Source organism: Stenella coeruleoalba (genome assembly GCF_951394435.1).
Source record: "Stenella coeruleoalba genome assembly, chromosome: 2".
Classification (NCBI taxonomy): domain Eukaryota; kingdom Metazoa; phylum Chordata; class Mammalia; order Artiodactyla; family Delphinidae; genus Stenella; species Stenella coeruleoalba.
The window spans coordinates 598,738-622,960 of NC_137147.1; the positions used below are offsets into that span (position 1 = coordinate 598,738).

At 65.3% G+C, this 24,223-nt stretch overlaps 2 protein-coding genes across 7 annotated transcripts in view; both read right to left on the minus strand.

Moving 5' to 3' along the window:
- Nucleotides 1–940: 940 nt before the first annotated feature.
- ADSS1 (adenylosuccinate synthase 1) lies at nt 941–19,127 on the minus strand. Of its 3 annotated transcripts, none has more exons than XM_079913098.1 (13): nt 18,849–19,127; nt 11,924–12,026; nt 8,875–8,937; nt 8,050–8,100; nt 7,757–7,823; nt 6,510–6,617; nt 6,332–6,413; nt 5,691–5,817; nt 5,109–5,263; nt 4,271–4,395; nt 2,694–2,791; nt 1,421–1,541; nt 941–1,319 (listed from the first exon to the last, which is right to left on the minus strand). In XM_079913098.1, the coding sequence occupies exons 1-13, from the start codon at nt 19,038–19,040 to the stop codon at nt 1,214–1,216; spliced, it is 1,398 nt and encodes a 465-aa protein (XP_079769224.1). In that variant the 5' UTR covers nt 19,041–19,127; the 3' UTR covers nt 941–1,213. The 3 variants fall into 3 exon arrangements, with proteins under 3 accessions (XP_079769224.1, XP_079769226.1, XP_079769225.1); XM_079913100.1 differs by having other exon boundaries at nt 941–1,291; nt 1,392–1,541; XM_079913099.1 differs by having other exon boundaries at nt 1,392–1,541.
- A 2,949-nt stretch (nt 19,128–22,076) lies between these two features.
- Nucleotides 22,077–24,223, minus strand: part of INF2 (inverted formin 2) — a 28,506-nt gene continuing 26,359 nt past the window's right edge. For all 4 annotated transcript variants that reach the window (XM_079912556.1, XM_079912554.1, XM_079912555.1 and 1 more), the window contains one exon: nt 22,077–23,140. Coding sequence is in view for 1 of the 4 variants with exons in the window: in XM_079912555.1 (XP_079768681.1) it covers nt 23,112–23,140 (29 nt within the window). In the remaining 3 variants the exon portion in view is untranslated. The remainder of the gene's footprint in view (nt 23,141–24,223) is intronic.

Here is a 24,223-nt window from a genome sequence, read left to right on the forward strand (position 1 = left end):
TGCACCGCAACAAAGAGTAACCCCCGATCGCCGCAACTAGAGGAAGCCCGCGCGCAGCAATGAAGACCCAATGCAGCCAAAAATAAATAAATAAATAGTTAAAAAAAGAAAAAACCTAGGATTTAAGCCCAGCAGACTCTAGGTCTCTCCATATGTATAATCCCTTCCCTCTCTGAAATGATACCAAAAGACCTGTTATTTTTCTAAACTTACCCCAAACTGTGAAGGGTTAGGGAGCTACCACTCGGCTTCCGGTTGAGCAGAGACCACCGCAGGCTCTCTGCAGCCTCAGCCAGTTGAGAAGCGGCTTCCTAGCCCAGGGGACTCAGGAGGGATGCGGCCAGTGGCTGTCCCACCGAAATGGAGGGCACTGCTGGTTGCGGGGAAGGGCTCGGGGCGCTAGGGTGAATCTGTTGGAGTGTTTGGTTCTGGAAAACCTGTTTAATGCCCGTGGTCTCTCTTCCCTGGGCTGGTTGCATTTTGTGGTCTGAGCAAACTCACGGCTTGGCTTCATGACACGAAAATGTGTGTCAGGGCTTCCCTGGTGGCGCAGTGGTTAAGAATCCGCCTGCCAATGCAGGGGACACGGGTTCGACCCCTGGTCTGGGAAGATCCCACATGCCGCGGAGCGGCTGGGCCCGTGCGCCACAGCTACTGAGCCCGTGCGCCTGTGCTCCGCAACAAGAGAAGCCACCGCGATGACGGGCCCACGCACCGCAACGAAGAGTAGCCCCCACTCGCCACAACTAGAGGAAGCCCGCGCACAGCAACGAAGACCCAACGCAGCCAAAAATAAATAAATAAATAAATAAATCTATTAAAAAACAAAAGAAAATGTGTGTCACCCAGACTGCTGATGTGGCAAAGTGGCTCCTTCCAGCGTTTAAAAGTCAAAATGACGACGACAGAGGCAGAACAAAACAGGCACTGCTCGCTACCGTTCAGCGGCAGTCGGATTTGTTTATTACTAAACGGCTCCAACCGGGCATACAACCATGTGACAATTCACGTGCCATAAAAGGTCTCTGTTTTGAGCGCTTCGGCTCATTGAAATAGCAGATTTTAAAATGTACCCAACACTGGTTTTCAGATGTTTCAAGTTGTAGAAATCAGTGGGTGGAGCTGAAGGCTTAAAGAGAAATATAAAAGTACAGAAAATAGTTTTCAAATCTCTTTGTTTACGGCGTTGGTTTTGCTGGCTGGGGAAAGAACACTACTGTGGCTGCTGGCGTGGACGTGGCCTGCCGGGATCAGCTCTGTCTTTGTCTAAAACAGCTGGATCATCGAATCTCTGGATTTGCCAACGCCAACCCATTTCACTGAAAGGGAAAGGGGAGGTTCAGCCCAGGGCACGGCGGGGAGAGGGGGCAGCCAGGGCTCAGGGCACCCACCTGCCACTCCAACGTGGTTCTCCACAAACCGGATATAGTTCTGGGCCTGTGGGGGCAGATCCTCCCACTTCCTGGCGCCCGTAGTGTCCGCCTTCCACCCAGGCAGCGTCTCATACTCCACCTCCACCTTCTGCAGAATCTCCTGGTTGGCTGGGGACACACAGGGCGGGGGTGAACCACGTGCTGTGGACAGTAGCTCGGCCACGGGGCCAGGACCCCCAGCCTGGGGTCCGCTTGCCCCGGGGCTCAGAGGCGGGAAAGGCAAGCCGCCCTGCTTGGTTTACTCAGGGGGTTGGGGTGGTTCTCGGACACTGGCTGTACCCCTTCCAGCCCAGGGGACATGCCACCCTGGACACGGATTCACTACGCGCTCTGCTGCAATGTCCACAGCGATCATCAGAGGAACTCTGAGGCCCCCGCTTGGAAATTCTAAGGGGATCTAGGGTCCTGAAGTGTCAAGAGGTCCTAAAGGATCTATATCCCCCTCCTCAGCGCAGGGACCCCACTTGGCGGGGCCTCCAGGGCTACAGCAGACACCAACCACCCCTTATCGTCAGAAGATGCTGCAAGGGGCCGTCCACTGCAAGGGCCCTGGATGCACTCCAAGTTCGAATGCTCCCCTGAGCCCTCTCGAAGCTCAGGGTCAGTAGGGCTGGGGCACACTGGCCGAGAGGACGCACGGGGCTCCCACAGCCGCCGGTGCTGGCGGGTGTACACACGTGCTGGGGGTGGGGCAGCGGGGGTCAGCTCGCCCATGGCCACTGGTGAGGGTGGGGTCACGTGTCCCCGGTGCCGATGCACAAGTAACTGTGACCCCAGGAAAACAGCACTGCCTTTATGCTTTTTAAAAGAAAGGATGCTTCCTTGGTCACAGAAACTCCAGTTAGAACCTTAAGGAGTCTAACCAAAAATGTATGTTTTCTTAGGTCAAAGTCGTCTTCCTATTTGCCCAGAGCTTTGAGCGTCCAGACCTGACATCGGCTATTTCAGGTGAGTCCCCAGCTCCCGGGAGGTGGGCCTTGACCCCAGGCTCCTGAGGGCCCCCCAGGGTCCCGGGGTCAGGCCGGTCCCTCTGAGCCCTTCCCAGACCATGGATGCCTGGCAACTGCCCCAAGGCCCGGCCAGGCCTCCCATCGGGGTGAGAACCTGCCACAGACAGAATCGGGATGAGTCTCCCAGACACGCACTGACCCCGCGTGTTCAACACGTACACCCTGTCCCCTCGCCCCAGAAACCACGGGTCACGTCTGTTCCCAGGTCCCGCGAGACAGGCCAAGGACAGGCAAGCCGCCGTGCTCGTACCTGGGAAGTAGGGGATCCGCTTCCCGCTGAGCTTGTACGCAATGCCGACTTTAATCTCGTCCAGGACGTCCAGGATGTCCAGCTTCGTTAAGGCCAGCCTGTCCAGAACCACAGCGAGAAGCCGAGCGGCGCTCAGCTACGCCGTCATTTCTCCTGTCGGGCTCCACCCCTCGCTTCTCCTCTACTTGCCAGGAATCGAGAGGAGGATGGAAAAGGCCGCCCATGGCCAGGCTGGAACCCAGCTCCAGCCACCTGGCCCACCTGGCCCTGAGCACCCCGTGGGGACCCCGATCTGGTGGCCTTGTCCTTTCTGCCCTTCTCACGGCCGCGTTGAGGGTCTGGGCATGTGAGCCTTGTGCCCGTCCATGCCCCTCTGACCCGGGAGACCCCGAGCCCGGGCCGAGACCACCGGTGCCCATGACGTCGTCCACCCCTGAGGGTCTCCCGCACCATCCGCCCAGGGCCAGGGAGCCCAGGCTTCATGCAAGTTTCTCCCTTTCCTTTCCTCATCTCTGCACGGCCAGGCCTCAAGGGCCTCTGGGTGGGTGTCCCTGGGCTTCCCGAGCCCACGTGGGCCACCGTGCGCAGCGCCACTGCCCTGACCCGGGCTGGGCTGTTACCCTCGGGGCCCCGGGAGGCTGCATCTCCCCGTTTTGCACACAAGGACTGCGGGCCGGGGGCCTCCGACCCCGTGTCCTCGGCCACTTCGTCCCTGTGCCTCCCGCGGACGGACGGCCCACACACACCGAGCGCGGCTGTGGTTCCCTCGTGGGCCGCGCGCTGTGACAAGCGTGCACCTCGCACCCTGGCCCGTCTTTCTGGGGAGGAAGCAGGAAGTCCTCCGTTCGCATGAAGCCCCTCATTTCCCCGGGCAAGGTCTGAGCCGCCGGAACCACAACCATCACCAAGAGCAGCCCGGCTGCCTGGCTGGTCTCGGGGGCACTGTCGGGGGCCCGCCCTGCCCCCTGGGGGTACTGCTTCGGAGGAGGGGGGCTCCTGCTCCCGGCCCCCTCGGGGTCATCTTCCTGTCCACAGCCTCACAGACCGGGGCCCCAGAGCCGGGGGGGCCTGCGGAGGCCCCCGAGGGGCCGTAAACCCAGCTGGCCGCTCTCCAGGACCAGCGCGGGCTGCGTCCTCACGGCCGCCTCCCTGCGGGGTCTCGCAAGCTTCAAGCGTCGCCTCTCCTGCCGGGGGTTTGTTCTGCCCCCTTCTTAGGAGCCCAGTGTCACCCTGGGGGTTTGGGGGAAGTGAAGTGATGGCGTTTGCCGCTGGCACAGCTCGTGGGGGAGCCCCAGCCCTGTCTGTGCTCAGGAGGAGATGCAGGGCTGGACGCAGGGCCAGCTGCAAGGTGCCCCGCGTGGGCCTCCACGTCACCCCACTGTGGCCATGCCGTGGAGAAGGGTCTCCCTCGGGTGACATCACCCTACGTGGGGAGACGGTGGCCCTGAGCCCCGAGGCCCAGCTCCCCTGCTCCCATCATGTCTGGGGACTCAGGGTCGGACCCCGGGGTGGGCGGACCCCGGGCTGGACGGGCACCCGGTGGGCTCAGTAGCAGATGTGCCGCGAGTACCACTTACGCGGTGAATCCGTTGACCATGTGCGCGTATCTGAGGGTCATCAGGTCCAGCCAGCCACAGCGCCTCTTCCTGCCCGTGGTCACGCCCCACTCGTGGCCGCGGCTCTGCAGCAGGTCACCGATCTCCTGCGTGGGGACAGAGAGGGCCCGGTGCCACGGGAAAGGGAGCGTGCGCCCGGCTGCCTGGCGCTCACAGTGCCTCCCCTGCCCTCCCCTCCGACCCCCCTGCAGCCCCTGACGATAACCCCCCTCACGCCTGCTTCCCTGGTCCCCGGCACACCTGCCCCAGCTGAGGCCCCACAGGTAGGGCCGCACTGACCAGCACCTACTTCCTGGGCCTCGTGGGCAGGTGCGGGTGGATGGACCCGGCCCTGCAGCTGAGCATCGGGCAGGCGTGTGTTTATTTCTCAGGAGTCCCATCCCTGTCCCTGCGCCTCATTCAAGCCCCTTCCCACTCTGGCTCTCAGACACCTGCCCAGGACAAGAGTCTCGGGTGCTCGCCGGCCATGAGGGCACAAGGCCAGGTGAGAGGAAGGCCGGCGGTGTCCTGAGCTTCCAGAAACACCCACGAGGCTGGAGAGCAGCTTGCCGGGCGGGGTGGGGGGTTGCTTCTGGCCCTGCTCTAGCTTGCCTGAGACCAAACCCAGGCGGACTCAGGCCCTCAAGGACGAAGGTGGCCTGTGTCCCTGAGAACGGAGCAGAGACACAGCTCCCGGTGCCCTTCCCGAGCCGAGGGGCTCCGCTGTGTACGGCCACAGCGCGGCAGCGTCCTGCACCTCATAGCCTCCCCAGGCCCCTCCACCAGGTGCCCACGCCGTCCCGCGGGGCTGGGCACTCACGTTGATCTGCTCGGTGGGGAAGGCGCCGATGCCCACGCGTGTGGTGTAGGCCTTCACCACGCCGTAGACCTCGCCTATGTTCTGCGGGGGGATGCCCAGGCCGGTGCATACGCCGCCCACCGTGCAGTTGGATGACGTCACAAAGGGGTAGGTCCCTGTGAGACAGCCGGTCAGGCCCCCACCCCGCAGATCACCTGGGCCCAGGGGTCCCCCTTGGCAAGGTCTCCAGGGGGACCATCCTGGGGGAGTGGCCGGCATGGGGCACGGTGGGTGTGAGCTGGGGGGAGGGGTTGGACGGTGCGTGCCTCCCCGGCCTGCGCCTTGCGGCCTCGGTGCTGGTGTGTCCCTGGGTCAGGGACAGGGTGGACAGAGGCCCACGTGGGGCAGTTGGGCCCCGCCGGTCTCTCTCGCCCTCCCTCCCTCCCCTCCAGCCCAGCTTCTCCCTTCTCCTCTCTCGGCTGAAGTTAGGGAAACGAGGGCGGTACGTTTCCTGGGCACGGCCGGCAGCGCGGCCATGGAGGCAGGCCACACCACGCCTGTCTCTGAAAGGCGGGGTTTGTGGGGAAGTGGCCGTGGATGTACCGAAGTCAATGTCGAGGAGGGCTGCGTTGGCGCCTTCCACGAGGATTTTCTTGGGGGCGCCGTGGAGCGCCTCGTACATGAAGTAAACGCCATCTCGGACCATGGGTCGGATCCGCTCAGCGAAGCCCTGGGGGAAGGGGGAAGATGCAGGAACTAGGGTGTCCACCCAGCTCTGGCCTCCTCCCCACAGCCTCTCTTTTCCAGCAAATTCCTGCCCAGCGAGGGGCTCGGTCTGCAGGTGTCCCCGCTCGTCCCGCCCTGTCACATTTACAGCCCCAGACGAGGGTGGAGGAGCTGGGGTCCCAGCCCTGGAAACTTCCAGAAGGGCTCTGCGCTGACATCCTCCTGTCTCCCGCCTGCCCCTGCCCCAGACATACAGGGTCGGCCTCCGTCCCCCAGCACATCTGGGGCAGTTTCCTCAGAGAGGAGGCGAGGGCCCAGGCCAGCAGGTGAGCCCCTGGCCTGCTGAGAACGGCACCATGAGCACGGCTGGCCAGGAGGCGCCCACGGGAGGCCCGCAGCCCCCAAGCCCAGGCGACCTGTGATAACGCGACAGGTGCACTGCACGGATGTGCACGGACGGTCGGTGGGACGCGGACCCTCGGCGGGCTCGGCCCTGATGCCGAGGTGCCCGGCTGTACCTTGAGCCTTTTGAGTTGACCTTCAACGTCTATTTCCAAAGTGGGGAACATGGACTGGTGCTGATGGGCCAGGTTCTTGAACCTGCAGAAGCGACAACAACTGAGACCCCCGGCCCCCTGGAGCCCTGCGCCCACCTCCCTGGCCAGGCTCCCCTGGGGTCACGGACAGGTCAGGTACCGGGTGGAGAATTCGTCGAAGTCTGACAGGAGGTCACAGATACGGAGGCCCGTGCGGGCCGCTTTGGATGAGTAGGCCGGTCCAATCCCCTTCCTGGTGGTGCCGATGCTAAAAGACAGGCCACAGGCTGTGAACTCGGGTCGCCCAGGCCAGCCTGCCCGGGGCCTGGGGGAGGAGCCTGGGAACACAGGTTCCCCGGCCAGCCCCTCAGGCCTCAGTTTCCAGCCCCAGAAATCAAGGTCGAGCTGGGTGGCATCTGAGGGTCCCTCCCGGCAGCAGCACCCGGGGGTCTGGGACGGCCATGAGAACCACGGGACATCTCACGGGGCCAGCTTCCAGGGACCCGGGGCTGCGGTGGTGGCACGCGGGTCTGAGTCCCAGCCCTGACCCTCCCCTACCCCCCCTCTGAGGCCCAGTGCCCAGTGGTGCCCTCCCCGGCCTGTCTGCCTTCTGCCCTGGCTTCCCTCTTGCCTGGCACGGCGGCTGCTGCTCCGGGACTGGGACCCAGCTGTGCCCATCCTCTACGCTCTGCCCGCCACAGCCCAGCCGGGCTCAGCACTGCCACCTGCACGTGGCCAAGCCGTGTGCGTGTGCGTGCATGTTTGTGCGTGCATATGCTCTGTGGGAGCGGGTGTGCCCCTGTGTGTGAGCACGCGCAGCGTGTGAGATGTGTGCAGCGCATGCACGTGCGCACACGCGTGTGCCGTGTGAGTGCATGTGGTGCGAGCACATTTGTGTGCAGACATGCGTGCACCGGTGTGTGTGTGTACGTGTGCGCTTGTGGACGAGCGTGTGCACAGTGTGAATGTGGGCAGTGCAGGCGCGTGTGCACGTGTGTGTGAGAGGCGGTACTCTGGTCTGCTGCATGCCTGTCCCGGCTTTGAGAACCGTCCCCGGCCCCTTCTAACAAGTATCTCTGGAGAACCAGTGAACGGCCACCGAGAGCTGGTGGGCAGGACGGGGTGCCGTGACAGAGCTATGGTCAAGGCTGGCTTGCGACCCCAGCAGGGGTGGGGGGCGCAGCAGGCGACAGACAGCACGGGCACTCCGCGGGGTGGAGGCCGGGGAGGACGGCGCGGCCCCGGGGAGAGGCGGCTCACTTGGGCTTCGGGGCCAGCGAGGCCTGGGGTGAACCGACGGGCACCGTCCTCGGGGGCTTCGGGTGGACGCACGCTCCCCACCCCACACGCCCCCAGCTCTCCATCCATGGACTCGAGGGCCACGAGCTGAGCACACGCGCTACTCACTTCTTGCCCTCCTGGGCCTGCCTCTGCACCTCCTGGAGCCCATCCACCGCCTGGTGAAAATCGAACACTGCCGGCCGGGCCGGCGGGGGCACCACGAGCGGGAGAGACAGACGGTTACAGGGCCTCCGGGGATGCACTGGGGTCCCCCGGGCCTCAATCTCCCCATCTGCCAGTGGGGGCAGTGATCCCGACCTGGCACCCCCGGAAGCCCTTGGAGAAGGCCTGGGGGAGCCCCAGGCCATGGTGGGGAGGGGGCGTCATTCACAGGCGGGCAGGGAGGGCCTGAGACTCACCGAGGTGGGCCCGGTCAGAGAGGATGAGCCTCTTCTCCCAGTCCTTCAGGCCTGCGGACACGGCACGTGGTTGGCCACGGGCCACAGAGTCACCTCCAGTCAGCGGCGGGCCCTCCCCATGGTGGCCTCTCTGGGGGGGGGGGTCCTGGGCCCTCCCCCCAGGGACGTCCACCCACGTGCCCACGGCGAGCCTGTCTCCCCGTGGGGTCTCCGTCCCGGCACCTCCTGGTGCCCGCGTCCCAGGGCCAGGGCCCCACTCGCTCTCTTCATGCCTGCGCTGAGCCCTGAGGCCGAGGCTATGCCTCCTCCACGGCATCTCAGGGCTGCTGTGTCATCATCTTGCCTCTAAACAGTCACTGGGGTCCCACTTGCCCAGATGCCTGGCTGGTGGCCTCGGTCACTGCCTGCCAGCCTCCTGCCCCTGAACAGCCCCCAGAGACCACATTCTTCCCTGCTTGCGTGGTCGGTCCAATGGTCCCCAGTCTCAGCCAGACATCAGGGACATATTCCAGGTTCCAGGGCTCCTTCCTGGACAGCCTGGTCTTTATCTCCCAGTGCCACCTGTCCCCAGTGTCACGAAAGCTCCCCTGCGACACTGAGGCTGTGGCCTGGAGCCAGAGTTTGGGGCCGCTGGACTGCCCGCTCCCAGCTTCCTGCACAGACAGAGCCAGCAGGCCCAGGCAGGGGGCCAGCCGTGGAAGCCGCCCCACCTGCCCACCTGCCGCCGCCCTCAGGAGAAACCACATGGCGAGCCACCCGGCAACTTGGCCGCTGGGAACATGCACGTGTCCTGGGCGGGGCGGGTCTGCGGGGACACGGGCCTACCTTTCTTCTCATTCTTTTCTGCTTCTTCGAACAAGCCTGGTAAGTGGACAACCACTCCGTTGCCTGCAACACAGACACAAGACTGAATCGCATCACGGACGCGGGGGCCTTACGTTTAAAACAGCACAGGGACTTCCCTGGCGGTCCAGCGGTTAAGACTTCACCTTCCAATGGAGGGGGTGCGGGTTCAATCCCTGGTCGGGGAGCTAAGATCCCACATGCTTCATAACCAAAAAACCAAGACATAAAACAGAAGCCATACTGTTAACAAATTCAATAAAGATTTTAAAAGTGGTCCACATAAAAAAAAAATCTAAAAACAAAAACAGGGACTTCCCTGGTGACCTAGTGGTTAAGAATCCGCCTGCCAATGCAGGGGACACGGGTTCAATCCCTGGTCCGGGAAGATCCCACATGCCGTGGAGCAACTAAGCCCGTGCGCCACAACTACTGAGCCTGCGCTCTAGAGCCCGCAAGTCACAACTACTGAGCCCATGTGCCACAACTACTGAAGCCTGCGTGCCTAGAGCCCTCGCTCCACAACAAGAGAAGCCACCGAAATGAGAACCCCGCGCACCGCAACGAAGAGTAGCCCCCGCTCGCCGCAACTAGAGGAAGCCTGCGCACAGCAATGAAGACCCAACACAGCCAAAAATAAATTAATTTTAAAAATAAAATAAAATGGCCTATTTTTAAAATAAATAAATAAAAACAAAAACAGCATGAAATTCGCGCTCCCACGTTCATTGCAGCATCGTTCAAAATAGCTAAGATGGGGAAGCAACCCAGGCGTCCATCAACAGGCGGATGGGGTTCATCCACATGATAGGATATTATCCAGCCTTAGACAGGAAGGTAATTCTGACACAGGTGGTAACATGGATGAACTTCGAGGACACTATATAAAGTGAAATAAGCCAGACGCTCAAGGACACATTCTGTGTGATCCACGTGCATGAGGTCCATAGAGAAGTCAGACTCATGGAGACGGGGGCAGGGGCTGGAGAGGGAAAGGGGGAGTGAGTATTTAATGGGGACAGAGTTTCTGTTTAGGGAGATGACACAGTTCTGCAGACAGATGGTGGTGAAGGCTGCACAACGTGAACGTACTTAACGCTGCCGAACTGCACAATTAAAAATGGCTGAGATGGTCAGTTTATATTATGTACATTTTATCACAACAAAGAAAACGGTCAAAACAAAACAAAAACCATCATGAAGCACTTACGGAGACAGCAGATCAGTGGTTGTCGGGGGTGGGGGGAGGGGGGAGGAGAAACCCCTCAGGGGGAGGAAAATGTTCTAGAACTGAATCGCGATGGAGGGACGGTCGTGCCCTCACAGGGGTGAACTTCATGGTACGTACGTTATACCTCAATAAAGCTGTTACGTTTTATTTAAGTGGCATAGAAATGGGAAAGCAGGAGGTGCGGAGAAATGCAGCCTCCAGCCGTTCCTCGGACCCAAGCAGGGCCTCGGGGGAGCCACGCTTCCCCATCCACGTAAAACTGAAGTAGGGTCTACAGAGGGCGGAGGCTGAGGCCAGGGAAGGAAGGCGCTCACCAAGGTCACGAGGTCACCGTGGGCCCAGGCTAAAGCCAACGCTGGCCCCTTCCTCTAAGACCAAAACCAGCTGGGCAGGGCCCCCGCTGCCTTCCTGGGAGGAGCCCGTCCCCTGAGCACCCGGATTGGCCGAGGGAGACGGGACATGGGTCCAGACGGGAGTGACTCAGACCGAGCACAAAAGGTCACCTAAATGCCACGAGTCCTGAAACGGCCGTGACCCGGGCTGGAGGGGCAGCCGTGTGAGTGCCAGCTCGTTCTGCCCTTGCTAAGGGGCTTCCCGCTGCCGTCGCCGTCTGGCCGTGCTGACCGCCAAGCTGAGCCCTTGCCCATGCTCCCCGGTGACTGCTGGCCCCCCCCACCCCCAGCTCCTTGGAGACCGGGCAGAGCGCCCCTGGTCGAGCGGTGCCTCCTTGGCCTCGTTTCCCTCCCGGAGGGGCCTGGGGCCCAGCAACCGAGGCTGGCGCTGAGCAGCTTCCTGCAGCAAAGCCCCAGCCCCTGGGCGTGGGGTCCCGGGTGAGCTGGCGTCCTCGCTCCCTGTCCTCACCCACGGCGGAGGCTCCGGGAGACCCTTTCCTCCTGCTCAGCCTGACTTCCCACTGCCCTGCGGCCCCTCTGCCGCCGTGTCCCTGGGCCCACGTGCAGGGCAGACCCCCTACCAACCGCCGGGCACACACCTGCCGCGCCACCCCGGCTCCCCAGCTTCCCAGCCAGCGAGGGGGCGGGGCAGATAAGTCACGAGTGTGGGCCTGCCCAGGCGTGGAAAGAGCCAGAAGGAAAAGTACCAGGAGCTGCCAGAGCGTGTCCCGTGGGGGGTGGGCAGCAGAAGGCAACGGGAAGGGGCCGAGGGGAGGCGCCACAGAGGGGCCCGAGCAGGCCAGGGACAGCTTCCCTGCACAGACCCGTCTCCAGCGACGCGGTGGGGAGCCAGGCCCGAGCCCGCTCGCACGCTCACTTGAGGACACGCACAGGAGCACGCACACACAGTACCTGCACGCACGCACGCACACGCTCACGCTCACGCACCTTCGCACGCAGACGCATACACATGCACGCTCGCACGTGCGCTCGCTCACAGACAGGCACACGGGCCTGTACACACACACTGCGGGAGTCTGGGCGCTCAGAGGAGCCTCCCGCACTCTCCCTCCCTCTGGACCAGGCTGGGTGGGGTCCTGGGCTCTGGGAGGGGCTCTGAGGACAGATCCCGGGTCAGAGGCCTCTGCGAGGGCTCCCGCTTGAGGCGGGGACCTTGGACCTTGAACCTCCCGGCCCAGGGCCGAGGCCCCACTGAGGTTATTCCCTCCTGGCCAGGAGCACCTGGTCCTCACGCTGGGCAGGGCAGGGGGGACGGGGGTCCAGCCCAGCTCTCCGGCTGCATCCAGGCCTCACACCGGGCCCTTGGGCTGGATGACGTCCCAGGTCTCTCCTGCTCACACACTCAGGATCCCAGGCTGGGGTGGGGCGGGGCGGGGCGGGCACTCACCGATGAAGGACATGGCCTTGGTGTTGATGATGCCGCTGGGCAGCAGATGGAAGTCGTACTCCTTGCCGTCCACCACCACGGTGTGGCCCGCATTGTTGCCCCCCTGGGAACAGAAAACAAACTGGCTCAGCACCCAGGAGCCCAGGGGCCTGGACCCACCCTGGGCAGGCCTGCCCGGCAACCGGCCTCGCTGCAGGCAGCTCTAAATGCAGGCGCTCAGGAGTCCCCTCTGGGCTGCCCGGGGTGGTGTCCTGTCCCCCAACGAGTGTGAGGTGCCGTCCATGCTTGGACTTGGGGAGTTTGGTCCAGTGGTTGGCTCTGATGCACGTCTGGGGTGCTGGCTTAGGGCCCTGCTCCTGGGATGGAGTGAAGGGGCCTGGCCAGGGGACCGGGTCCAAGAGAGCGGCTGGCCCACACCCAGGACCGTCACGTGCCACTGCTCCAGGGAGGCTGGCTAGTGCAGCCCCGAAGCTGCGGACACACTCAGAGCCCTGCCTGCCCTGCCCATGAGTCCCTCTGGGGGTTCGTCCTCTGATGCAGGAATGAGGGGCCCAACCATCCCGGGAAGCAAACCCAGGCCCCCATGGCCCTTGCTGCCACACAGCCCGAGCTCCGGGGAAGCAGAGGGCAGGCCAGGCAGCACAGCCCTTCTGGGGCCGGGTGAGGGGACTGGGTGCTGGCATGGGCCAGCAGGGCCAGGGCCCCTCACCCTCTCAGCAGGGACTCTCCCTGGGGCCTGTGTCTCCCATCTAAGAATAAAGAGGGAAAAACCACTCTGTGGCTGTCGGGGCTGAGTCGGGGGAGCCAGGGGAAGGCCCTGCCCTTGAGGGGCACCAGCCTCCAGTCCCAGTTCCGGCCACTAGCGGACAGCGTGGGCCCCAGCACGTGGGTCCCCAGAGCCAGTGAGCAGGGCCCAGGGAGGGGCACATTCTGGCTGGTGCCAGAGGCCGTGGGCCTGCTCTGTGGGGCCCTCTCTGTCCCCAGAGCCTCGGAGCCCAGCCCGGCTCCACCTTCCCGGCTGAATCTCCTGCAGAAGCACATGCCTGTCTGCGGAGGCTCTCCACGGCTGGGCCTCCGTCCTCCACGCCCCGCTGTCCCCCAGCCTTGTGGAGGCGGCCAGTGGCTGCTGGCTGTGAGGGCTTCAGCCCCGCCTCCGCAGGGCCCGGCAGGGTGGGGCTCCCCCGATACGAGGCCTCTCCTCGCCCGGTGCAGGCAGGGCTGAATGAGGGCGGCCCCCTCCCGCCAGGAGCACCTACTCCTCAGGCTGGGGATGGATGAAACTTACACATCTCCCGGCCCCCGCCCCCCACCGAGATGGCCCAGGCTGGGGGCGCAGGCGCCAGGAGACCCGGCCAGGGCCTCTTCCCCCTGGACCTCACCGCACCCCCGGGTAATTTAAGAAGCGGGGCCAGAGCCCAACGTCACCCACAATACCCCTTTCGCCCTGGGGCTCGGCCGCGATCTGTGCCAGACGGCCCCACCACGGCCCGGCTAGCAGCCCCTTCCACGGGGGTCCCTAGACACCCTAGCGTTCCACTTGTCAAACGCACACGGGGAGGCCTGTCTGGCCTGACATGGGGGTTGGGGGACTGGGGTGGGTTTGCCTCTAATTGACTCCTGGGGTCGCTGCGATGCTGCCGTGCATCCCTGAGGCCCCGCTGCACGACGGCGCTGGGTCCCACGGCTCAGCCGCCCCCCGAAGGCCGACAACGGCTGGAGGCCAGACTGCCGCCTCCCCAGGTGCCCTGAGCCAAGTGGTTGGCTGCGGGAACTGAGCGCAGGCTCTGAACAAATGACGCGGAAAGCAGAAGGACAAAGGGCACGACGGGGGGCTGGGGGCCAAGGAGGGGGTGCCCTGTGAGCAAGGGCGGGCAGGCGGTGTCAGGCCATGGGGGGCTCGGATGCAGACTGTGCTGGGGGGTGAACTGGGGGGGCCGCCACGGAGGGAGACAGGGAAGGGAGCTGATGCTGACGAGGTGGGGGGCGGGGGAGTAGGGCAGTGGGCTCAGCCTTGACCATCTGAGTCACCGTGACTGCTGGGCCCCGGGCTTGGGGGTCAACTGTGCCCCCCCGAGACCTCTGTCCTTGCTCTGCCCTTGCCTCAGTACATGTGCAGTGAGTTCCCTCACGTGAGGGTCTCCGCGGAGTTCACACCCAGGGTCAGGTTTCCCACCGTAGGTGGGTCAGCCCACGGTGCGTGGCCTCCTTTGACAGATGGGTAAACTGAGGTCCCAAGAAAGGAGTTTGCAGCAGAGCCCAAGCTAGACCAGATGGCAGCTTGCAGATGCTCTCCCCGTATGCCAGACATCCCCCCCCAGCCGCATCCTGCCTGCCTTGGTGGGGGTCCAGACGGCCCGCCTCCCTCCCCTGCTCTCGAGTGCCCAGTGCCAACGCCAGCTGGCCTGAGCACACACCACATTTGTTTGGGGTAAACACCAGCGCCTAGGAACAGGCGCAGGCCACTGTGGGCCTGTGGGAGGCAGGTGGCCCTGCCGGCCGCGGGGCCCAGGCGTCAGGTCACAGTCCACTCGCAGGGCCGTGAGCCAGCCCTGGACGCTGAGCCCGGGGTCTGCTGCCCCGCAGGGCGCACCTCCCAGCAGCTCTGCAGAGGTCCAGGTGACCGCCCAGAGAGGCCCCCGTCTGCCCTCTCCTGGCCGCACAGTCAGGGGTGAGGTCGGGGCAGGGACACCCCACCTGCCCTCCTAAGGCCCCAGCCCCGCAGGCCCAGTCCGGCGGCCTCTGCAGGGCCTTCGTTCCTGGGTGGGCAGGTTCTGGAAGCTCCGTGCCCGGGGCCCCGCAAGCGTGAGCTGGAGCTGGCCTCACCCCTCTTCCGTGTCCCGGGGGACGCTCAGGGCTCTGCCAGCCTCCAGGTTCTCCCAGCCTCCAGGTTCTCCCAGCCTCCAGGTTCTCCCCTCGTGACGCAGCTTTGGGTCAGGCGCAGCTCTGAGCGCCCAGGGAGCTGAAGCCACCCCTGTGGCCTGGCCGGTTACTCAAACTCCCCGGTGGGCGCTCCTGCCGGTTGCTTCCCTGGCCGCAGGGATCTAAGAAAGGGGGGCTCTCGCTCAGGGACACAGGAACTCTAAGAAAGGGGGGCTCTCGCTCAGGGACACAGGAACGGGGCCAAGGCCAACCCACTGGGGTATCTGACCAGCCCCGACCCCACCTGCCTCTGCAGGTGTCCTTCCAGCCCACCCTCTCTGGGGGCAGAGGTTGAGTGCGGGGCGACTGTCTCCGAGGCCCTGAAGCTGCTCCCATGCCGCAGGGTGTGGCCACGGGCGGGGGAGGAGGCCTCTGGGCAGCAGCAGGAGTTGCGGGTGTTATCAGCGAGGGGCCGGCTCTCCGGCTGGAGCCCCTTGTGAACTGCCCCCACCCCCAGCAGGGTCGGGGTGAAACCATGGAGTGCACGCACCCAGGCCGCCCTCAGCTCCCTGTGTGTCTGCTCTGCTGGCGGGCTCCTGCCGTTCATTCGTTCACCCTCTCATTCACTCATCCCAAACTGAGCTACTCTGTCCCATGAGGCACTGGGGTGAGGCCTGGAGGGAGGAGGGCGCGGGGGACCGGGCGACCCTGCGGAGGCCCTCCCCCTGGAGCACTGCTGGGGGGCCGGTGTCATCGGAGGGTGTACATGTGGAAGGGGGCTGCTTCTGGAACAACACCAGGTATTTTCCCCACTCTCCCTCCCCCTCGGAGGCTCCTGGACTAGCCTGGGGCTCCAGGTGAGGCATTTCCCAGTTGCCCTCCCAGGAAGAGGGGACCCAGAGCACCAACAAGCCGCAGGACGCGGCCCCCAACGAGTGAGACTACCGTGCCCATCGCCACAGCTCCCTGGGGACTGACGGCGGCGCTCCCCCGGGGAAACCCGCCCGCGCCCTTGTGCCAAGCCGAGCTGTCTTACTGCCCTTGGAAGGAGGGGCATCTGAAACCCTGCCCAGTGCGTGCGAAGGCCTCGGGGTCCTGGGCGGGGGCCCAAAGCCTGACGAAGGCAACTCTGGGAATGGAAGGAGGGCTGGCACCGAGGCCTGACGGCCAGGCCAGGTGTGTGAGCTCTTAGGCTCCTATCTGGACCACGGAGGCGGAGGGGGGGGGGGGCGGGCGGAGGGGGATGGCAAACAGCAGGAAGGACGCTCAGCAGACATGGAAAGCCGGAGCCCAGGGGAAGGGCGGGGACCCCCAGGGAGTGAGCGGAGCCCTCGGCCGTCCGTGCAAAGAGCAGAGGGGGTATGAGGCGCCAGCGCAGGGAGGCCGCTGACGGATGGGCGCTGGGGTCTCTGCCGCAGCGCTGTGGCAGGAGCTGAACCAGAGGGAGGAAAGCGGGAGGCTGCGCGGCCAGCCCTGAGCCCAGGGGGCTGGGCTGCGAATGAGGAGAGAAGGGAGCCAGCCCTGGGGCAGACCGGGGGCGCAGGCTGCAGAAGGGTTGCTGCTGGTGAAGGGCAGGGCTGCGCACCCTCCATTCGGGGAGAGGGGAGGCTGCCAGGAAAGGGGGCCTAGAGTCAAAGAAAACAGCAGGAGGAGCCTAAGGCCTGAGTCTCTGGACCATAAGGAAGGTCTTGGGGGTCTTGGGGTGCTTGCTGACCACAGGCCCCAAACCACTGAGATGGGAAGAAACGAGGATGGCCGCTGGGGGCATGGGTGGCTCTGGCCCCAGGCCGCCTCTGGGCAGGAGGAAAGTGAGTCCAGGTGAGCCAGGTGGACAAAGGCCACCAAAGGGCTTCCCACTTGTACCAGAGCCAAGACGGAAGACAGGCCTGCTGGTGGCAGAGGGTGAGCAGAGGCAAGACCAGAGCCGGGGACCAGGGCAGCCACGGGGGTAGCAGCTGCCACTCAGGATGGCCCCAGGCCCAGGTGACAGGCCAGGGGACCCTTCCGGCCACTGGGGCCGGCTGGCTTTAGCCCTTCTAGGCAGCCACCCAGACGGGCCCCAGCCCAGCCCAGCCCACCCCCTGCACGCGACCCCACCGACAGCTTCCCTGGCCCCTCGCTCCCGAGCTCGGACCAGCTCCTGGGGTCAGGGTGCAGTGTGACGGCGAAGACCCTGGGCTTCACGCATACACGCTCTAAGTAAAAGCAGCCTTCCCGGGGCAGGGGCTGGACCCTCCCCGTGCCAGCCCGACGCCCAGCGCTGTTGCCATGCGGGTGTGGCACACGTGAGGGCCCATAAGCGCTACTTATTCCAACTGCTCAACTCCTCTGAGGCCTCGCCTCACCAGCTTGTTTGGAGGCTGGAGAGGAGAAACCCCAGCGGGCTCCCAGGACAGCTGGGAATTATTCCCACATGTTGCAGAGCAGAGACCTGCAGGTGGAAATGATGTCAGTTGATGTCAGTTGATGTCAGTTGGAGAATATGGGTGGGGGAGAGGGTGACTAGGGGGCCCCCCAGGCGGTTGGGGGGTCCAGCCTGCTCTGCCCTTGGCTGGTCCTGTCCAGCGATGGAAGAGGGCAGGGCCTGGCCTGCTGACCCAGGCGGTAGAGCAGGGAGGGCCTCATTCCAGAACCATCTCCACAGCCAGGACATCCCGGTGGCTTCAAGATGAGGGCTCTCACGGGTACCTGCAAAGCCCCGAGGTCACTTCGAGGAGGGGAGACGGCCACAGGCGGGTGGGCGAGGCTGACCAGAGCTGGCAGGTCACACGGAGGGCCCTGGGCATCATTGCTGGAGCAGACAGGCCCCAGGAGGGGATGCCCTGAGCTGGGGAGGGAGGAGAGTGGACATGGACCACGCGCCCGGCTGCAGGGTCCAGGGGAGAGGAGCGGACTTGCTCGCCGTGGCTTAGGGCAGAGAGAGGGTGGGAGACTTCTCGCCACCCCAGGAAGCACCTTCCAGGAACCCACTGTCTGCGTCAGGCAGGAGTGGTCCGGATGGCAGCGTCTTCCCCAGGCCCGGCACGTTGGTCTCCCCTGGGGCGCCGGAGCCCCAGGCCGCCTGGCGGGAGCTCAGGAATGAGGCCACAGAGCCAGGGAGGAGGAGCTCAGAGGGCGCCCCTTCCTCACTTTTGGCGGCGTTCCCGCCCGTGGCTGCAAACCCTGGCAGCGCCAATGCACGCACCCCAAAGCTGACCCCTCTGCACCCCGAGCTGTAGGTCAGCCCATGGCAGCAAGCATGGCACGGGGCCCCAAGGGACTGCCCGGTGGCAGTCAGGACAGACGGGGTGCAGAGAGCAGCCCGCAGCCGGCAGAGGCCCCGCCCTGGGCCCTCAGGGGACGGAGCTTGTGTCTGGCCTCCTGGCTGGCACTGCCAGCCACGGGGTCGCCCCGGCCGTAAGTCCGAGGCTCCCCCCTCTCTTCCTTGTCCCTGCTCTGCCTGCCGTCAGGACCTGGCCCGCTGTCCTGCCCTGGCCTCTGCCTCTGCTTGGCTGACCCTCCAGGGCCACCCCTCTCAGAGGGGCCTTGCTGGCTCCCACCCTGGGCTCTGGGCACTCAGCCTCCTCGGCGTGCACTGACCCCTTGTGGTCAGCCAGCCCTGTCCCAGACCCAGACAGAACCAGGAAGGGAGGGTGTCTCCGTGGCCCTCAAACCACTGGGAAGCTGGGGTCCCTGCCCCCCACACTGCAGGGCCCAGTGTCACACCCACGGCACACCCCACCCCCTGAGGATCCGGTGTCCCCAACTCAGCGACTTGTATTTATAGCTCTGCCCCTGGCCCACTGCCCTGGGGGGTGGGGCTGGTGGGGAAGGCGGGGTCCCTGGGGGAGGCAGTGGGGGAGGGAAGCGTGTGCTCCCACGAGTGGCAGGGGGCTGTGAGCGGGTGGTGTGTGCGTGTGAGGGGGCGGGGGTGGCGGCTGGGAAGGGTGTCCCGGGAGGGGAGGCGTCCAAGAGGCGTGTCCCAGGAGGGCTGGAGGGCAGGGAGGACAGGGTCCGTCTGGGTCCGAGGGGAGGGGAGGGGGGCTCGCTGGGCGGGTGGGGGAGGGACCCGGCGCCCGGCCCGCACCTGGAAGCGGCTGATGATGTCGGCGTCCGTGGCCAGCAGGTCCACCACCTTGCCTTTGCCCTCGTCCCCCCACTGCGCGCCCAGCACCACGGTCACCCGGGAGCCGGTGGTCGCCGCCTCGTGCTGCAGCCGCCCCCGCTTGACGCCGCCTGCGGCGGGGGGCCGGTCGTTGGAGGCTCGGGTCCCCGACATGCTGGCTCAACTGTTCCGCTGCGCTGGGCCGCCCGAGAGCCCGCCGCACCAGGGCGCCGCGCCATTAAAAGGAACCGGCCGGGGGCGGGGGGCGGGGCCGGGGGCGGGCTCTCGGGCGCCGTGACGCGCCGCCGTGACCTCCAGGCCGCCGGGTCCCGCCCCCGCAACCACCCGGAACCGGGTGGGGCCGCGGGCCGGGCCAGGGTTGGCGGGGGCGCAAGGCCCGACGGCGCACAACGGGGTCTCTCCACGCGGCCAGGCCGGGGGAGCCCCGGGAATGCTCTTGGGGGCTATCGCGCTCGCCTTCCCCGAGGCGAGGCCTGGACGCCGCGACCCAGCCCGCCGGCCACGCTAGGTCCAGGACCTCGGCGTTCCAGAAACCGCGGGGGTCCCCTCCAGGGCGGGAGTGCGGTTTGCCAAAGGGGAGCTGCGTCTTTGCGCCCCACTCGGGGTGTACGGGGTGCGCACCTGCCCCGCGGTGAACCCGGGTTCTCCAGACTGGCGCGGGCGCCCTCTGGTGGGCGCAGAGAGAGGACAGAGTGTCTCCCCCACCAACGTCCCCCCTCCCCTCGCCCTCCCATATGGGCAGGGGCCCCGGCGTCTGGCACTGGGCACCCTGGTATCACAGGCGGGCTAAATCCAGGAGCCCGGCTGCCCTCGGGTCTCAGGGCCCTGAGTCCAGGGAGAAGGGACGGTGCCGTCAGGTCACCTGGTTGGGCACTGGAGCGGCCAGTGATGCACTCCAGCCGCACTGGGCCGGGGTGTCTAAGAGGCCCCACCAGACTTCCTCCCTGCCCCAGCCTGTGCAGGGACTGGGTGCCCAGAGAGGGTGCACCATGGGCTGCTGGGCTCCTGTGTTCCCAGCGGAGTGAACGCCCGCTCTACCCTGCCACATACACACCCTAAGTGGACTTGGGCTTGGACACGACTGGCCCTACGGATCGGAGAAGGGGCGAGGGATGGGCCCCTGGGGGTAGGAGTGTCCTATTAGGCCCCTGCCCCAGAGCTGGGAGCCAGTGCCCCTGGTTCCTTTCCTGGGGGGACTCTCAGTGCAGAGGGGCCTGGAGCCTGTCCACTGGCCTCTGCCCAGGGCTCAGAGAGCCACTGAGCTCCCTGGGCTTCCAAGCCAGAGGCAGGGGACCAGATACTCCCCAGGAGCAAGGGAGTGGACCCTGGGCTTGTCACGGACTCCTGGAGAGTCAGTGCTTCACGCCCCAGCACCGCTGCACCTGCTCTTCCGCCCCCCTCCCCCCACCCCTGCACCCTCCAGCCCCCTGGGCTCCTGGCCAGAGCCCTGGCGCCGACCCTAGGCAGGGCTCTTGGCCCCTCCGTGCCCCAGTCCCTCTTCTCTCACGTGGGGACACCAGGGCTTACAAGCAGGGTGTGAGGCCTCCTTGGATGACAGTGATGGAGCGCGGGTGGGCAGCACCCCCCCCCCCGCCCTTCCGTGGGCCACCAGCCCCGGGAATCGGCTGCAGCAGGGTCAGGAGGGCCGGGTGCCAGGCTCTGAAGCCACCGCGGGCTGAGGAGGCTGAGGATGGGGCGAACCGTGGGCTGGCCAGGGCGGGCTGTGGCGGGGGGTGGAGTGTTTCAGGGAGTGAGGGCGTGGGAGGCTGGCTGTGTCAACTAGGAGGGGGTGGGATTGTAGCGGGAGGGACCAAAAGCGTTCTGGGAGATTTCTTTGTTGTCTCCGGATGCAGGAGTTGAGCTTTGGGATGGCCCCCAGGAGCCCTGGAGAGGTCACATCAGAGGGGGGCGGTGGCGATGCTTCTGTCCACCACTGGGTGGCGCTGAAGGCCCCAGGCGGGGACTGCTGGCTCCGAGCCCTTCCTGCGGGAGACCGGGGCTCTGGGCCAGCGGGTGTGAGATGGAGGCTCAGGGGGGCCCAGGGGGCACCGTGGGGGTTCGGATGGGCTCTGCAGGGCCAGACGCTGGCCGGGGCACCAACTCCCCCAAGCCCGGGTCTATAAATAGCCAGTAGGCCTGGGGGGAGTCGGGCTTTTCTATAAACAGCCCTGTCCAGGCCCAGCAGCTGGGGCCCTGCCAGTCACATGGCCCAGCCCAAATTAGAACAGCCCCCTGCAGAAGCGCACAGGCTCGGCTGCCCAGGGTTCCCACCTCACGTCATACGTGGTGCCCCAGGACACAGGTGCCCCTGGAACTTGAAGCAGTGCACCGGCAGGAGCGGGAATGGGCGCGGCCGCTTTGGAGAACAGCTTGGCAAATTCTTAAGAAGCTGAACATAAACTTGCCGTATGACCCAGCCATTCTCGTTTCAGGAATCGAACCCTGAGAAACGAAAGCACACAGGCAGCACACACGTGCTCACGGCAGCGCTGCCTCACGTGGAGACCACCGGAGCGTCCACAGGTGAGCGGATGAACGTGTGGGCTGGCCACAGAACAGAACATTCTTCAGCCACACGAAAGAACGGAGTCCTGACACACTACAGCCCGGCTAAATCTCAAAAACATGCTAAACCGTCACAGAAGGCCACTTATTGTCTGATCCCGCTTCCATGAAATGTCCACGGGAAGCCAATCCGTAGCGACAGGAGGCACTTTAGCGGTTGCTGGGGTTGGGGGAGGGGGAACGGGGAGCGGCTGCCACATCGGGGATGCGGGGACTTTGGGGGCATGATGGAAATATACTGAAAGTGGGTCACGGCGATGACTGCAGTATCTTGTACATCTGCTGGAATGACATACGCTTACAACAGGTGAGGTTTATGTCTGTAAATTACGGCCCCGTAGAGCTGTGCTCATCTCACCACTGTCCTGGACCTTGCCCCGATTCTAGGGGCTCTGTGGGAGCAGGCAGGGCCCCTCAGGCCCACCCCTCCTGCTGTCCCGCCCTCCCCTGATCCATCCACCTGTCCACCCATGCACACAGCCACCTATGTGCTAACGTAGCTATACCCCCCTCTACCCATTTACCCACCCTCTCACTCCCCCCCGTCTGTCCTTCCCTTCCTCCATCTACCCGTCTGTCCATCCACCTGTCTGTCCATCATCCATCCATCCATCCACCCACCCGCATCGTCACAGCCACTGTGATCAAACCACACCCACCCACGGCTTCTGAATACAACACGGGCACGTGCTGGGCAAGCTTTGCTCTTTATTGGCCAAAGTTCCTCCAGTCTCAGCAGCACACAGCGGGGGATGGGGAGGATGGGGGGTGGGCGAGCGCAGTGTGGGCAGGGGCGCCACGGGGTCAGAGACGGGAGCCCCTCTGGCTAGATCCGTCCGGTCCCCTAGGCCTGGATCCCGGCCTCCCCTCAGCCCAGCCGGGTCTGGAGGTGGGAGCAGCAGCTCGCAGGGCGGGTTGTGCTGTCCATGAGGGGACCAGGTCCTGGCTGTGGCCACAAGGGCAGACCCCTCCCTGCCTCAGGGCTGGAGATGCTAGGATGCGTGTCAACTCCATGGGGTCCCCCCCCCCTTCTGAGTAGAGGGACGCTGGCCCTCCCATGCACTGTCAGCCTGCCTCTACCCAAAGGCCCTGGGGTCCTCTCACCCACCTACCTATCCCCGACTGGGCCACCACAGAACTGTGGAAACGCATAAACAATCCCATTTCAGTGAAACACGACTGCTTCAGACCAACTGAGTGGGCTGAGGGGCTGAGCTGTGGTGCCGGGGCTCCAGCGCCCCCACCCGCCCCGGCTAACCGCAGCTGCAGGGGGAGGGGGTCTGTGAGGGCCTGTCCCCAGAAGCAGCTGGGTGCCGGGTGACAAGCTCAGTGGTGCTGGACCCGCAGCCACCGGACCCTGCCCCCTGCAGGCTGCGGGCGGGTGCCGTGGTGCATGCGGTGTGGGGTCGGGGCTGGGCATCGGCGTTTAGAAAGCAAACCGCGAGGGGCTGGGGGCATTCAGGCAGGCCAGGAAGGCGCCAGGCAGGCCGGGCCCCAGTGCCCGTTGGGGTCCCAGCCGCAAGCCCCTGCCAGGGCTCCGGGAGACCGCGGCACTGGCTGGGTAAGGCACAGGGTTTCGGTTTCCCGGGGGCCGGTCCCAGCCTGGCCCCGGAGGAGCCCCGCTCGGCAGCACGCCCAGCGGTCCTGCTGTGGGTCCTCTCACTTGGTTCTGGGCCGGGGCCTGAGGCCTGCGGGGAGGGAGAGGAAAGAACTCGGTCAGGAGCAGCCTTGCTGTGGGCGGTGGCAGGGGGCCCGCACCGGGTCCCCAGGCTCCTGCTGCCCCCTGCCGCCCCCTGCCCAGTGGGCTGCACCACGTGTCCCCAGGTCCACTCGGACGGCAGGCCCTTTCTCTGGAGCAGCGAGGCTCACACAGGAAGCAGGTGACTGCTGCCCCCGTCCACCTGTCCAGACCGGGTTTCACAAAGCACGTGTCATCACCAGGCGGGCGGGGTCTCCCCAGGTCTCACTCCGTCTGTACTCACGGGTCCCCACTGTCACCAGCTCTCCCTGGAGGCCCCAGTCACTTCCCCACCGGCCCCTCATGTGGATGCCTCCTGCCGTGTCTTTCTGCAGCTCCGTCCTCAGGGCACCGGGCCCTACACCTGTGGCTCCTGCCCCAGGCCGGCCCTGCGCCCACCCAGTGCCCTCCATGCTCTCTAGTCCCGGGGCCCTCGCCTGGCTGTTGCCCCCAGATGCCCTGCGCCCACGGCACCCCGGAGCCAGGCGGCAGCGTGGAGCTCGGGGACCAGAGCTCAAAAGAGATGGGGCAGGAGTAGAGGATCAGAGTCCCCCACACTGTGGCTGCAGGCCCAGGAGGGACAGTCAGGTGGGCCTGGGCCGGGCCGGGGCGGGCAGAGGGAGCGGGGGCGGGGCTGCACCCAGGAAAGGACCAGAGGAGCGGGCGGAGGCGCCCTGACGCCACTCCTCCCACTCTTGCCGTGGCCACGCGAGCACTGCAGCAGAGGACGGAACACACCACCCACGCTCGACACTTGCACGATTGAAAGATGGCACGACAGAACAGAAATGCTGGTGCAAACTGGGGGCCGTCACTCCGGGCATCACCCACCTGCTGCTTACTAATCAGAGGGAAAACACTCCTTGTGCAGCGGGGCTCTGCCACAACCACCACCGTAACACGTCTGGGTCGGCGTCAATGCCACCGACGCCGGGACAGACAGGCCCCTGAGCCCCTCCCGCGATGCTCTGGGGAGGACTCACGTCACGGGTGTAGGATTCCTGCCTTAAATGCAACCTGGACCCAGGTGGGG